Source organism: Lynx canadensis, chromosome C1 (assembly GCF_007474595.2).
Source record: "Lynx canadensis isolate LIC74 chromosome C1, mLynCan4.pri.v2, whole genome shotgun sequence".
Classification (NCBI taxonomy): domain Eukaryota; kingdom Metazoa; phylum Chordata; class Mammalia; order Carnivora; family Felidae; genus Lynx; species Lynx canadensis.
This window is the reverse complement of record NC_044310.1, coordinates 105,214,415-105,229,969: the sequence shown is the minus strand read 5'-3', so window position 1 is coordinate 105,229,969 and position 15,555 is coordinate 105,214,415. Positions and strand designations below refer to the sequence as shown.

The 15,555-nt window shown below is 38.7% G+C and overlaps 1 protein-coding gene and 1 pseudogene across 4 annotated transcripts in view; one reads left to right on the top strand and one right to left on the bottom strand.

Moving 5' to 3' along the window:
• The window catches only part of ARNT (aryl hydrocarbon receptor nuclear translocator), a 77,985-nt gene that overhangs the window by 59,469 nt on the left and 2,961 nt on the right, over window positions 1–15,555 (top strand). For 2 of the 4 annotated variants that reach the window (XM_030327768.2, XM_030327767.2), the window contains exons 12-20: window positions 2,892–3,026; window positions 6,099–6,173; window positions 9,476–9,627; window positions 12,133–12,243; window positions 12,447–12,519; window positions 12,662–12,785; window positions 12,962–13,064; window positions 13,448–13,595; window positions 14,832–14,994. In XM_030327768.2, the coding sequence (XP_030183628.1) occupies window positions 2,892–3,026; window positions 6,099–6,173; window positions 9,476–9,627; window positions 12,133–12,243; window positions 12,447–12,519; window positions 12,662–12,785; window positions 12,962–13,064; window positions 13,448–13,595; window positions 14,832–14,994 (1,084 nt within the window). The remainder of the gene's footprint in view (window positions 1–2,891; window positions 3,027–6,098; window positions 6,174–9,475; window positions 9,628–12,132; window positions 12,244–12,446; window positions 12,520–12,661; window positions 12,786–12,961; window positions 13,065–13,447; window positions 13,596–14,831; window positions 14,995–15,555) is intronic. The other 2 variants (XM_030327769.2, XM_030327770.2) reach the window with 2 other exon arrangements.
• On the bottom strand, window positions 6,675–7,605 carry LOC115522152 (annotated as a pseudogene).

The following is a 15,555-nucleotide window of genomic DNA, read 5'->3' as shown; positions in this document are numbered from 1 at the left end:
TATTTTTTGCATATCTATTACTGGTTTAATTTGTGGTTACCATTAGGTTTGTGTATAACATCTTTTGCATATAGTAGCTTATATTAAGTTAATGGTCACTTAAGTTTGAACCCATTCTTTATTATACTTTACATTCTTCTATTTTATGAATCCCTGGACTGATATTTATAAACCTACTTAATTTTACTGCTTTTGTGTTTCCTACTTTTTTTACTCCTCCTTACTGTCTCAAAGAGCCCCCTTTAACATTTCTTGTAAGGTTGGCTTAGTGGTCATGATTTCTGTAACTTTTGTTGGTCTGGGAAACTTTATCTGTCCTTCAATTGTGAATGATAGCCTTGTTGGATGGAGTATTCTTGGTGGCAGGGTTTTTTCTTTTCAATACTTTGAATATATCATGCTGCTCCCTTCTGGTGTACAAAGTTTCTTTTGAAAAATCTACTGATTATGTTATGGTTTTCCTTTATATGTAACTGTTATCCTTTTCTTTTTTTCTTCTTGCTGCTTTAAAAATTTTTTTTTCTACTTTTTGCCAATTATTGTATGTCTTGGTGTGAACCTCCCTAGGTTGATTTTATTGGGGAATCTCTGTGCCTTCTGGATCTGGATTCCTATTTCCTTTCCCAGAAATTTGGAAGTTTTCAGCTATTATTTATTCAAATAAATTTTCTGCCCCTTTTTCTCTCCCTTCTCCTTCTGGGATCCCTATAATGTGAATGTTCTTAAGCTTGCTGGCATGACTGAGTTCCCTAAGGCCATTTTCATTTTTTATTTATTTATGTTTTCCCTCTTTCCTGTTCAGCTTGATTGCTTCCCATTATTCTATCCTCCAGGTTACTGATTCATTTTTCTGCTTCCTCTAGTCTACTATTTATTCCGTCTAGTGTATTTTTAATTTCAGTTATTGAGTTCTTCATCTCTGATTGTTTCTTTTTTATGTTTCCTGTCTTTTTGTTAAGGGTCTCACTGAGGTACTCCACTCTTTTCTCAAGTCCAGTGAGTATCTTTATGTCCATTACTTTAAATTCTCTATCAGGCATATTACTTTATCTCTGTTTTGTTTAGGTCTCTTGCTGTGATTTTGTCCTATTATTTCATTTGGAACATATTCCTCTGTCTGTTTCTATGTATTAGGAAAGGCAGCTACATCTCCTGCTCTTGAAAGTAGTGGCCTTATGAAAAAGGGGTTCTGTAGTGCCCTGCAGTGCAGTGTCCCCTGTTCCCCAGAACCTGGCACTTCAGGGGTGTCTCCTGTGTGTGCCCCACTATTGTGGCTGGGCTGCTTTTGCTTCGATCCAGTCGTCTGCAATGGCTCTTTGTCCGTTGTGGGCAGGTTTGGTCCCTGTGTTGTTAGTAGGCTAGTCTGGGGCCACCGTGGCCTTAAGTTGAGTCTGACCAGACGTTTGCCAGAGATAAATAGCACTCAGCCACGGGAGGATGCATGAGCAGAGTGCGAGGTGTTCACAAGGTTTGCAGGGTTCTGCTATGGGAGGAAAGCTGGAGCTGCAGCCTGGCTGGAGGGGGTGTGCCTGGGTGGGGCACACTGTTCGTAAGTGAAGTAATGAGTGTTGGTACCACACTGCTTCTGCAGGTGTCTGCTTGTGCTGGGGGGTGGAGGAAGGTAACGGCACCAGCAAGCTCCATTGTTCCTGGAGAAGTTTTCAGATGATCCCTGCCCCTCCAGCACATCCTCTGAAGTTAGTAAACAAATTTCCTTCCTGTATACCTCAGGTGTTTTTCATAGTGCTGCTTCCATGCTGTATCTCCCTGGGACTGTTTGTTGTGCTGTTTCTTTAAGAGCAGGGACTTAGTTTCCTCTTGCCCTCCCAGCTTTCCCTTGAGATTGCCGATTTTTAGTGTTCCAGGTTTTAAGCCCTGCTATTTGTAAGAATTCTTGAAATTCCACCCCTCTGGTTTTCAAAGCCAAATGTTATGGGGATTTGTCTTCCCCATAGGGGCTCTGTGGTGTGAGAGTATGTTTCTCTCCCTCCTGCTGACAGTCACACAGGTCCGCTTAGTGGGTCTGTTTAGCTCCTAATTGCATCTCTACCCTTCCTACCCTCTTAAGTGTGGCCTCTTCTCTACGTAGCTGTGGAGAGTTTGTTCTGCCAGTCTTTGGGTCATTTTCTGGATTATTTACACTGATGTGGCTTTTATCTAGTTGTATCCATGGGACAAGGTGAGTTTAGGGTCCTCCTGCTCCACCATCTTCCCTGGAAGTCCTATATCATCCCTATTCAGTGAGAAGAAATCTCCTCAGGACTTGTTCATGTTATTTTTATTTTACTCTCTGAATATAAATGAAGAATTATATAAAACTCTAGATATTTGGAAAAATATGGCATTCGTAGTTTGCTTCTCTTAGATTTAGAAGAATCTGAAAAGGATGAGAAGAGGAGGGAGATCTTTTCCCTTTATCTTTCATACTTTGACCTTTACAAGTGCTGAATTTTCTATTTCCAACTAATTTCTTCTGCTTCTATCAGGAGAAGAGAGATCTTTTCATTTTGTCATTACATGACTAGAGAAGTGGAAGTATTTTGATTCTTCCCATAAAGTTAGATAAGTTTCTTGGTTACCGGAGACTATAATTTTCCAATCTGAATAATGAACACAGCACAGCCAAGCTGAATGACAGTAGGTGAGTTTTGGGTTGAATGAATTTTTATCTTCTTTACAGAGTTGGTAAAGAGTACAGATGTGGGGGTGAAGCTAGGCCTCTTGGTCTCTCTAATTGTGATTGTAATTTTTTCCTTTCTGAGTGAGATGTGAAAGCACAGAAATTCCTTAAACTGGGATCCTCGTGTTTATGTATATGATCACGAGGACATGGGAAACGCATCTATAAAGAATGGAATCGTTTTATCTTGTTTTTATCTCTTTACTTTCAGGTAACCAGTTCTCCCAACTGTACAGACATGAGTAACGTTTGTCAACCAACAGAGTTCATCTCTCGGCACAACATTGAGGGGATCTTCACTTTTGTGGATCACCGCTGTGTGGCTACTGTTGGCTATCAACCACAGGTGAGGAGGTACAGCTGTTACACCACTAATACTTAAACCTGTTTACCTTGGCTTTGTTTAGATTATTCAGTCATGTAATTCCAGAATAGCCAAAACATGTTAGCCGCAGGTCAGAAAAAAGAGATGATCCTATTCTATCAGTAGCTAAGTTTATTCTCCGCTTCCTACCAGTGTTATTCATCTAACCTAGAAAAATACATCTTGTGAAACCAGGTTGGGGCAGCAGGCATGAATGTGTATTTATTTTTTCTTGTTGATATTAATATAGATAATAATAATGCAAAAGTGTCATTTTAATTTTTATAATGGTATGACCATTGTTAGATAATTTTTGTAGTCACCTAGGTACATAGTAACCCACAAAATATGCAGATTTGGCACCAGTTATTATGATTTTATTGAAAATTTTTTATTAATTTTTTTTTTAAAGTTTTTTTTTTTTTTTTTTCAACGTTTATTTATTTTTGGGACAGAGAGAGACAGAGCATGAACGGGGGAGGGGCAGAGAGAGAGGGAGACACAGAATCGGAAACAGGCTCCAGGCTCTGAGCCATCAGCCCAGAGCCTGACGCGGGGCTCGAACTCACGGACCGTGAGATCGTGACCTGGCTGAAGTCGGACGCTTAACTGACTGCGCCACCCAGGCGCCCCTTAAATTTTTTTTTAATATCCATTTATTTTTGAGAGAGAGAGACAGTGTGAACAGGGAAGGGGCAGAGGGACAGGGAGACAGAGAATCTGAAGCAGGCTCCAGGCTCTGAGCTGTCCGCACAGAGCCTGATGCAGGGCTCAAACTCATGAACTGTGAGATCAGGACTCGAGCTGAAGTCAGACACCTAACCGACTGAGCCATCCAGGTGCTCCTTTATTGAGATTTCTCATTCAACAGACTAGGAAGCTATACCCAGAGTTGAGAAATAAGTCATTATACAAACTTTCAAAGCCATATGGCCAGGAGGGACTTCCGATTATGGTTCTGTGAAGAAGTTGGTAAAGAAGAGGTCTTGGAAAAAAAGAACGAAGTTGGAATCACTACCTGATTCATCATCTGTCACATAGTTGTCATCAAGGTAGTGTGGGAGCAATGTAAAGATAGGTATATAGATCAGTAGAACCAGAGTAGAGTGTCTTTTCACATTTATGGTCAGATGATTTTCCAAAAAGATGCCAACAATTAAGCAGGGAAAAGAAGGCTTTCTAACAGATGGTGATGGAAAAGTTGGATATCCACCCACCTCAAAAGGATGTAAACTCTTACCCACACCATGCACAAAGATCAACTCAAAGACATAAATGCATGAGAGCTAAAGTTATAAAACTTCTAGAAGAATGTAGGAGAATATCTTTGTGATCTTAAGTTAGGCAAAGATTTCTTATAAAAGAATTGGTATCCAGAATATATAAAAGAACTCTCAGAACTCATTAAGATAAACAGCCAGTAAAAAAAGGGGCACAAGATTTGAATAGACATTTCACCAAAGAAGCAATAGGAATGGCATATAAAAAGATGTTCATCATGGGGCACCTGGCTGCTCAGTCAGGGGAGCATGCAACTGTTGATCTCAGGGTTGTAAGTTTGAGCCCCATGTTGGGTATAGCAATTACTTAAAAAGAAAATCTTAAAAAACAAAAACAAACAAACAAACAAACAAAAAACCAAGATGCTCATCATCATTAGTCAATAGGAAGGTACAAATTAAAACCACAGTGAGATACCACTATATGTCCAATATTATCAAAAAGTGGGGCACCTGGGTGGCTCAGTCAATTGAGCATCTGACTCTTGATTTCAGTTCAGGTCACGATCTCACACTTAGTGAGATCGAGCCTCGCATTGGGCTCTGCGCCGACAGTGCGGAGCCTGCTTGGGATTCTCTCTCACCCTCTCCCTTTGTACCTCCCCCACACGCATGTGCAAATACTCGTGCTCTCTCTCTCTCAAAATAAATAAACATTTTTTTAAAAAAGTGTTGTGAGGGGCGCCTGGGTGGCGCAGTCGGTTAAGCGTCCGACTTCAGCCAGGTCACGATCTCGCGGTCCGTGAGTTTGAGCCCCGCGTCAGGCTCTGGGCTGATGGCTCAGAGCCTGGAGCCTGTTTCCGATTCTGTGTCTCCCTCTCTCTCTGCCCCTCCCCCATTCATGCTCTGTCTCTCTGTCCCAAAAATAAATAAACGTTGAAAAAAAAAAAATTTTTAAAAAGTGTTGTGAGAATGTGGGGAAATTGAAACCATCACATGTTGTTGGTAGACATGTACGATGGCATAGTCACTTTGGAAAAACATTTTGGAAAAATGGAAAAACAGTTTCATAAAAAATTAAATGTGACTTACTCTACAATGTCGCAGTTGCACTCGTAAGTATTTACTTAAGAGAAATGAAACATATGTGCCCATAAAGAAAGATTTTTATTCACAGTTGTATTTCATAATAGCCCCAAAGTGGGAAAACTCAAGGATACACAAACTGTGATACCTTCATGTTAGAATACTGCTGAGCAATAAAAAGGAATATACTTTTGATACATGCAACAACATACATGAACTCCAAAAATCTTAAGTTAATTGTAAGAAGCTAGACACAAAAAACTACATATTATATAATTCCATTTGTATGAAATTTCTAGAAAAGGCAGCACTAAAGTAGAAAGCAGATCACTCACTGGTTGGCTAGGAGATTGGGAGCGGGTGTTGACTACGAACAGGCACAAGGGAACTTTTGGGGGCAGTGGACATATTCTAAAACTGGATTGTGCTAATAATGGTAGTTGCACAACAGTATAAATATGTTAGAGACCATCAAATTGTAGATTTAGAATGAGTGAATTATATGTTGTACATTAGACCTCAAATCTATAAAAATGCAGTTAAAGTAAATAATGTTCTGAAAAAGAAAAATGTTCTAGAGGCCATTTGCTTAGCAGATTCTGTATTTTGGTTTTGTTTGTTTGTTTTTCCTCCTCACTTGTAATCCTGGGATAAAGACAGGAGAAATGAAATCCAAGTCCTTTGCTGATGGGCCATGAAGTTAGATGATCATAAAAGTGTCCATCTTACTCTTCTTTTCCATTTTTAGGAACTCTTAGGAAAGAATATTGTGGAATTCTGTCATCCTGAAGACCAACAGCTTCTAAGAGACAGCTTCCAACAGGTAACTTTCTCCCCTGGTTTGGATCTGACTAATATTTTTATTTAATATTTGTTATCATATTAATTCCTCAAATATTTATTGACCACTGATGGAGTACTGTGACAGGCACCACCATAATCTTATGTTTGGTACATAGCCTGTATTTTTAAGGAACAGAAAAGAGAAAAGGACTGGTATTTTGAAACTATGGATAATGGCCATATTTTGGCTTTGGCTACTCACTGTATTATATCTAGCTAGCTGTATCCAAAAGACTCTTTAAAGTATTTAAAATACTTTAGGCCTCACTGAACTGTGGATGCTAGTAGAAATATTCATTTCTTAGTTGTTTTATAGATAAGTAAGAGTCAATGGCTTTTTTTTTTAAACATCACAAGTAAGATTTTTTGTCACCATTAAATGTCTGAATTTTAAACAGATTTTGTAGATATTCTCATATCCACCAGCTCATCCCACTTTAGTACCAGTCTTATCCCCAGTGGCTTTTCCAAAACTAATTTCTTAACCGTAAAGCTCCATGAACGTTTCCAATTCAAACTTGGGCTGCTTCAGCATTTTTACCTAACAGTTAAAGACATCATGAAGTCGATAAATAGATTGGCAAGCCTTTTCTATGTCTTTTCTGATGCTATCTGCAATCAGTTATTTACCATTTCTTTGAAGTAATTTGTCTGCATCTCTCAGGTTATGATTTCTGCCATCTTTTCCTGAATTTGGCGGACCTGTCAGTGCTGAGCATAAGAGGTCTTCTGATTAATCTGATTTATGTGTTTTTTAGTGAAACCAACACAAAATAGACAAAGAAAATAGCCATCAGTAGTCTTAACATGAACATGAGCTTCAATCATTGTCTGCCATTTTTTGACCATGGAACACATTTTCTCATGGGTAAGATCTATGCCATAGAAATTAGGCAGTTTTTGCCCTGAACATCCTCAGTAATTAGCTTGAATTTTATAAATGCAACTTTATCATTTATGGCAGATCAGCAGGGCTCACTTCAAAAACACGACCCTTGAGGCCATCAGATGAGATTTTGATTCCTTGATTTCTCATGAGTAGTGTTTTTCCAGTATTTCTTATATCCAGTGCCTTCACATCATACCAGTCTTTCTTAGAAAATGGATCAACCACTTTCTTCTTGGCTGCCTTTTTGCCCTTTTATAAAGCGTCTGTTCTTGCCAGCCTGCATGGCACTGCTAAGGGAGCCAAAAGGCAAGAGTTAACTCTTAGTTGTAAGCTGACTCAATTGTTATTTTCAGGCGCTAGATTCTGAAAATATCTGGTGAATTTAATTTTAGTACAGATTTGGCTTTAGGAAGCATTCTTATATTAGACTAATTTCTCTCTTTAAGCCTGAGTAGTGTCCTTAAGAATACAATAGGTATAATAACAGTACTTAAATTCAGAGGATTGTTGGGAATATTAAATAAGGCAATGCATTTAAAGCACATAGTCCAACTTTTTTTTTTTTTTTTTTTAACATTTATACATTTTGAGAGACGGAGACAGAGCGTTAGCAGGGGAGGGGGCAGAGAGAGAGGGAGACACAGAATCTGAAGTAGGCTCCAGGCTCTGAGCTGTCAGCACAGAGCCCGACATGGGACTCAAACTCACAAACTGTGAGATCATGACCTGAGCCGAAGTCGGATGCCCAACCGACTGAGCCACCAAGGTGCCCCATGTATAACCCAACTTCTATAGAAAATCAGAAGATGGCAGTGAAATGTCTCTGTCTCCTGAGTCCTCAGCATTACCAGTTCCTTGTACTCCACTGCAGCTCACAGAAAAATCACATTTCGTGTATGTGTAGGCTCAGAAAAACCATTCTGAAAACCATTCTGACTTCTGTTGAATCCATTCAAAACTAAGGACATGGACCTTTAGTGTGAGAAGATATTGTACAGTATATTTTAAATCCTTGAATTCTGAATTCTTGACACTTTTGGCCATAGACTATTATTTTCTATCTTGTGGAAAATGTTTATTCCAAAACAGCTTTAATGACTCATTACACACTGTATAATCTCAAAGTTATTATTCTGACATTAGTTGCTACTGTGACTTTAGAGTACCTAGATAAAGGTGCTTTTTAATGTGTGGTCTCCAGCTGCTTACTTGGTTGCTGATTTCCTGATATTGCTATTTAAGTCCAGTTGAATTTATATTTATTTTTCAGTAATAAATTTAGTTATTTCCAATGAAGCTTGTTTTCCTTTTTTTTCTCTTCCATTTGAGTTACTGTAGTAACCAAGTGTTTTACACTTGATTTGTACAAGGTGTGTGTGTGTGTGTGTGTGTGTGTGTGTGTGTGTAAAATGTGCCATTTTATTATTACTAAGTGAAGTACGTTCCATTTTCTGCTGTAATTATTTCTCAGTCAGCTTGTAACATCACCAGTTATTTCCACACTGTTTGCAGCTTAAATACAAATGTTACCACTTTTTCTTAAAAAATATATATATAAAGTAGGTATTTTGAAGCATTGGGCTTATACCTCATTGGAATAGATATATACTGCAATAAGCAGGTTTTCAAAGCCAGTACTTAGTTGTGTATAGATGTCATATTCATTCTGTATATGTTACACAGTAAGCACATGTAAGAGTTAAAGGCTGCTTAGTATTATTAAAATGCAGTAACTCATATTTCTTTTTTATCATGTTGTTAATGTTCTAAACAAAAAAAAAATAGAAAAGCACAGAGCCCAGTGCTCAATGTATAGTAAGTACAAAATAAATGTTAGCTGCAAATGTTATTTTTTTATTGTTAGGGAGGGACAGTCAAAGGTAATTTTTTCCCATGATTACTTTCTTTTAAAAAACAAAAGCAAAACAAAACTAAAGCCAATTTAGTTTTAATAGAAATCTCCATGGATGCTGTGAAAACAGAAGTCCTCAGGTTTGGAGTGGGAAGAACCTAGGATTGAGGAGCAACATGTAAGCTATTTCAGTGTCAAACTACAAATTTCTAGTATAGACTTGTAAAGCTAGATCAGCATATCTTTACGGGACTTTCCAAGTGGGGAAACCGTCTTTACTCTCCTGGAAAAAATTGTTTCTTTTGTTTGACTAAAGTGGTCAGATAGCTACTTAGGACTTTAGGAAGAAAATAAATATACCTCTCATTATTTAGCACTCAGTTTTCACTGTGCATGTTGTTTTATCTGTAACATTGAAAGAGACTGGTATATTTCAAGGACAGTGACACAAGAATCTTAGGTTTGTAGAAATGGGAAATTAAAAAAAAATTCTAAAGAAAATTTTTTGTGGGTTTCACTGATAGCATGAAAACTTTTTCAGGTGGTGAAGTTAAAAGGCCAGGTGCTGTCTGTCATGTTCCGGTTCCGGTCTAAGAACCGGGAATGGCTCTGGATGAGAACCAGCTCCTTTACTTTCCAGAACCCTTACTCAGATGAAATTGAGTACATCATCTGTACCAACACCAATGTGAAGTATGTACCATAAAGGCCTTTACCAATATTGGGTATTTCTCCTGGGCCAAATCTGCTTAGCCTTACCAAGCTGTCTCCTCCTCTTCTACTTTTGTGGTAGTAAACACCATTAGTTTGAAGTTCCTCATCTTTAGCTTACTATAGAATTTAGAGTAATTCATCCAGGTAGAATAAGATTTTAACAAACAGTAGCTTAAAAGAGTAGGTTCTAAGATGTGAAGGGTTTGTATTTCAACTTTGTTTCATCCCCTTCTAGAAAGGATATTGTTTTGTTTTTTTAATTTTTTAAAAACATTTATTTATTTTTGAGAGACAGGGAGAAACAGAGCATAAGCGGGGGAGGGCAGAGAAAGAGGGAGACACCGAAACCGAAGCTAGCTCCAGGCTCTGAGCTGTCAGCACAGAGCCTGACAGAGGGCTAGAACTCACAAACTGCAGGATCCTGACCTGAGCTGGAGTCGGATGCTTAACCGACTGAGCCACCCAGGTGCCCCCAGAAAACATATTGTTTTCTACACCGGTTTATTGCTCTATTCTGGTAGGATTTTCCTCTAGAGCAGGTGTCTCTAAACTTTTTTTGTAAAAGGACAGATAATAATTATTTTAGCTTTGTGAGGCATATGGTCTCTATTGCAGTTACTAACCCTTGCTATTGTAGCATGAAAAGAGTCCTAAACAAATGAAATGAACAAAGATAGCTATGTTCCAACAGACTTTGATTTACAAAAACAGACAATGGACTGGATTTGGCTCATGGACTGTCGCTGAGAGCAGAGCTATCTGTGTCCACTTTTGTTAGTTTCTGTTCCTCAATTCCTTGATTCCTTTCTTTTTGAGTTTTTCTTCCTCAACTTTGTAAAAACCAGTTTTATTGAATTATAGATTGCATGTACCATATAGTTCACCCATTTAAAGTGTATAATTTTTTTAGTATGTCACAGGGTTGTACAGCTATTACCACAATCTAATTTCAGTACATGCTCATTCCCTCTAAAAGAAATTCTGTACTCATTAACAGTCTTCCTCCCCACTCCCAAGCCCTTATGACAACTAATCTACTCTCGGTCTCTGTAGATTTGTCTATTCTAGGCGTTTCATATGCATGGAATCATATAATACATGATTCTTTATGACTGGCCTCTTAACGCTTAGTATAATGTTTTAAGGGTCCTCTCTTGTAGCATTTATCTGTACTTCATTTTTTTTTTATTGCCAAATAATATTCCTTTATATGGGGATACATTTTGTTTATCCATTCATTAGTTGATGGTCATTGGGTTATTTCTACTTTTTGGCTATTTGGAACATGGCTATGAACATTTATGTACCAGTCTTTATGTGGATGTTTTTATTCTCTTGGGTGTATACCTAAGAGTAGAACTGCTGGGTTACTTGGTAACTCTGTGTTTAATTTTTTGAGGAATTGCCAAACTGTTTTCCAAAGCTTCAGTACCCTTTTACATTTCCATCAGCAATTTAATGAGGATTCCAGTTTCTCCACATTCTTAACTATCTTTTTTATTATAAGTGGATGTCAGTTGTCAGGTTACTACTTTTCCACTTAGTCTAGCTATATAGAATTGCCCTTGAGCTTAGCTCTTGAAGATATGCTTAGAAATAATTATCAAATACCTTGTGACAATGCTGAGTCTGTGTTCTTCTAATTTTAGGTCTTTTAATATTCTTTTCTAATTAGTATAACAGAGTGGATTGAGTTAGAAATTTCTATTTACTCAGGACTCGGATATATGGTCATGTTCACTGTAATTTTCTTTCTGTTTTTGCATCTTTATATTACAGAACAACCGTTGTTTTGTGTCTCCATTTTGTTTAAATTTAGAAAATTTTCAGTCCTTTTAAGAACTTGTTTCTGGAAATAATGGTGTTCCTCATTTTTTACATACTGTTTTCCCCACCACTATTTATTTTAATTAATTCTTAATATTTTTAAAATAAATACTTTTACATAAAATTTGGAAAGTATGGAAAACTTATAAAGAGAGGGGAAATTTTTCTCACTATCCAAAAAGACTCTTTGTGGTATTTATTTATTTATTTATTTATTTAGTAGACTCTGTGCCCACTGTGGGGCTTGAACTCCTAGCGCTGAGATGGAGTCTCATGCTTTACTGACTTAGCTAGCCAGGCGTCCCCCAAAAGAGCCTTTGTTGATGTTTGTGTATGTATTGTCAGTTTTTTTACTTATGCTTTTTAAAAACACAGTGTACGGATATACACATGTATACCAACTAGGTATTGTATACCTAGAAGGAGTTCAAACCCAAACAGGATAAACCATTGTGCCATGGGACACAGTTTTTATTTGTACCTTGTTGTCCATGGTATGAAGTATTTGCTGAATCTGAAGTCACAGGTTATTTAAAGGATTAGACTTCTAAGTGGAATTTATTAGTTATTGCCTCACCTATAAGTAAATGTATATAGCTTAAACAGTGCCTGACCCTTTTATTCCCCTCTGTTCTGTCTGCTCTCCCATTTTCCCAGGAACTCCAGCCAGGAACCAAGGCCTACACTGTCCAACACAATCCAGAGACCACAGCTAGGTCCCACAGCTAATTTACCCTTGGAGATGGGCTCAGGGCAGTTGGCATCCAGGTGAGAAATGGTGGAAGAATTCTTTATTGATGAGCCTGGGTAGTGGGTATCTGCAGTCCCATTTGTTTGTTTGTTTGTTTGTTTGTTTGCGTTCAGGGACTTACCTGAAATTCTCTGCTGGCCAGGGGAGATTTTTTCCCCAGATTTATTTAAAAAAAAAAAAAAAAAAATATTTCTCTTCTTCCTGGCCTTTAAACATATAGGCAGCAGCAACAGCAAACAGAATTGGATGTGGTATCAGGAAGAGATGGACTGGCTGGCTACAATCATTCCCAGGTAAGTGTGTCTTTTTTTGAAGAGGCATGAGCATTTCCTTAGGAAATGTCCCCTAGTGCCAGTTAGAGTGTATGTGAATGTTACGGTTATTGAATTGTCATGTTACATTTTTCATGGTTGTTTTTATCATCGTATCCCACAGGTTTCTGTTCAGTCTGTAACAACCACAGGGCCAGAACACAGTAAGCCCCTTGAGAAGGCAGATAGTCTGTTTGCCCAGGATAGAGATCCAAGATTTTCAGAAATCTACTCTAACATCAGTGCAGGTATGTTTCTTCCTCATTCTCCTCTTAAATTCTCATTTAGATCACTTACTGATGTGCCTACTACTGCCCAACATCTTTCTACTTAATCATAATACCTCGTGAGTAAATAGGAACTTGCTGGACTAATGTACTACAGCCCCTTGACTGGCCCTCCCCCTGCTCCTTTTGGTCCACAGATCAGAGTAAAGGCATCTCCTCCAGCACTGTCCCTGCTACCCAACAGCTATTCTCACAGGGCAACACATTCCCTCCTACCCCCCGGCCGGCAGAGAATTTCAGGTGAGCCCTTTATGTATGTGCTGCTTTAGGGGGCAACTGAGGCATTCAGTTGCTGAATCCAAGTTTTGTTCTTCCCTAGCTTTCTCTGGTTATTTCAGACAAAGCAGTGGAACTTGTAGGGCTTAAGACAAGGCAAGCTGGCTTTTCTTCCTCCTATTTCTTTGCACCTGTCCTGTTGCTATGTTATAGGTTCCATCTCTCTGTGTCCAGATCAGTGTGTGACTGTCAGTTTTCTCATCTTTTTCAAATTCTGTTATTAAGAATTCCTTAATCCCAGAGAAGTCAAGGGGATCTAGGGATAGTACTAGATTGTCCTGTGATACCTAGATTTTGTGGTAAACCCATCCTTTTAATCTTTTACTGCACTATGTGTTCATTCCTAGAAATAGTGGTCTGGCCTCTCCTGTAACCATCGTCCAGCCATCAGCTTCTGCAGGGCAGATGTTGGCCCAGATTTCCCGCCACTCCAACCCACCCCAAGGAGCAGCCCCAACTTGGACCCCTAGCACCCGCCCAGGCTTCTCTGCCCAGGTAAAGTGTCTGTCTGTCCCCTATGTACTAGTTTTTGTTTATTTGTTTGGTCTTTTTTCCATATGTAAAATTATTGTCATCTGTCTTAGAAATCTTCTTCCCAGCCCCTACCTTCCAATTTTTCTTTTTGTTGGGAGTAGCTAAATAATTAAAATAATAGATAATCCCCAAATATCAGAGTTTGTGGTTTTCACATATTCACTTTAAATCAGAATTGCTCATATAGAAGAACATGTTAAACAGGTTTCATTTACATATTTGTTTTGGAATCAATTCTGAGTTTCCATTTTGGTTAGTACTACAAAGTACAGGAGCAAAGGAGAAAACTACTAATTTACACGCAATGATGTCTATTTACCAAAAAAAGTGTTGAAAAACCTTATATAACATATATATGTTAAGATTAAAGCTACTGCTGTTTCATATATTCATGTATGCTTATATAGCACAGTAATTTTTTAAGTTTATTATTTTGAGAGAGCATATGCATGCCAGTGGGGGAGGGGCAGAGAGAGAGAGAGAGAGAGAGAGAGAGAGAGAGAGAGGATCCCAAGCAGGCTCCACACTGTCAGCGGAGAGCCTGACATGGGTCTCAAACTCATGAACTGCAAGATCGTGACCTGAGCCGAAATCAGAGTTGGATGCTTAACCAACTGAGCCACCCAGGCACCCCAACACAGTAATATTTTAAATAAAAAATCCCCAACCAAAAAGCATACCACAAAATTATTGTATTAAGTATGATCTCAAATGCATAAAAAAGTGTGTAAGAAAATAACTGGAAAAAATTCTCACAACTCTGAATGTATAGTTTATTAGTCCCATAGTTCTTTGTGGTTTTTGTTGTTGTTGTTGTTTTTGTTTTGTACTTTGTCATAGGAGATTGGCATTAATTGGAAGAAATATAGAGTGACTCTTAAATACAGAGAACAAACTGAAGGTTCTGGAGGGGCTGTCGGTGGGGGGATGGCCTAAATGGGTAAGGGGCATTAAGGAAGACAATTGTTGGGATGGGCACTGGGTGTTGTACCTAGGGGATGAATCACTGGAATATACTCCTGAAAACATTATTGAACTCTATGCTAACTAACTTGGGTGTAAATTATAGATACATACATACATAAGAAGAAGTATAGAGTAAAAAATAAATGATGAGCTTGGCTCAGAAGAAATCCAGTGATTGACAGAGGGTTGACTCATAGGAATGGCATGCACAATAACGTTTCTCTCTTTCAGCAGGTGGCTACTCAGGCTACAGCCAAGACTCGTTCTTCCCAGTTTGGTGTGGGCAGCTTTCAGACTCCGTCCTCCTTCAGCCCCATGTCCCTCCCTGGTGCTTCAACTGCGTCACCTGGTGCTGCTGCCTACCCTAGTCTCACCAATCGTGGATCCAACTTTGGTGAGTTCAGATTAGAAAGGAGGGCGGGGGTGCCTGGGCGGCTCAGTTGGTTAAGCATCTGACTCTTGATTTCCGCTCAGATCATGATCTCACTGTTGTGAGATGATGCCGCGTGGGGCTCTGTGCTGGGCACAGAGCCTGCTTGGGATTCTCTCTCTCTCCCTCTCTCTCTGCCTCCCCCACTTGCACACTCTCCCTGTCTCTCTCTCTCTCAAAACAACAGTAACAACAATAATAACAAAGAAAGGAGGGTAACAGGAAAATCACACTACTAAAGAGAAAGAATTTGGTGGTTCAAAGTTTCTTGTGTCCTGGATGCACTAACCTCATTATGGGGAAATCAGGTGATGGTCCATTTGGAATTTAAAACATACCCCCATGAAAAAGACTTTATCGTGTATTAAAAAGTTCGTAAGTTATTATACATTAAATAGTATGCAAATTTAATCTAAATGATCAAAAGACTCTTGGGAAAGGCTACCCAGAGAAGAAAAATTAATCTGGTGCTGGGTTTAAAATAAAAGAGGCATTGATAGTTTCTCCTCTCCAGTGGAATTAGTA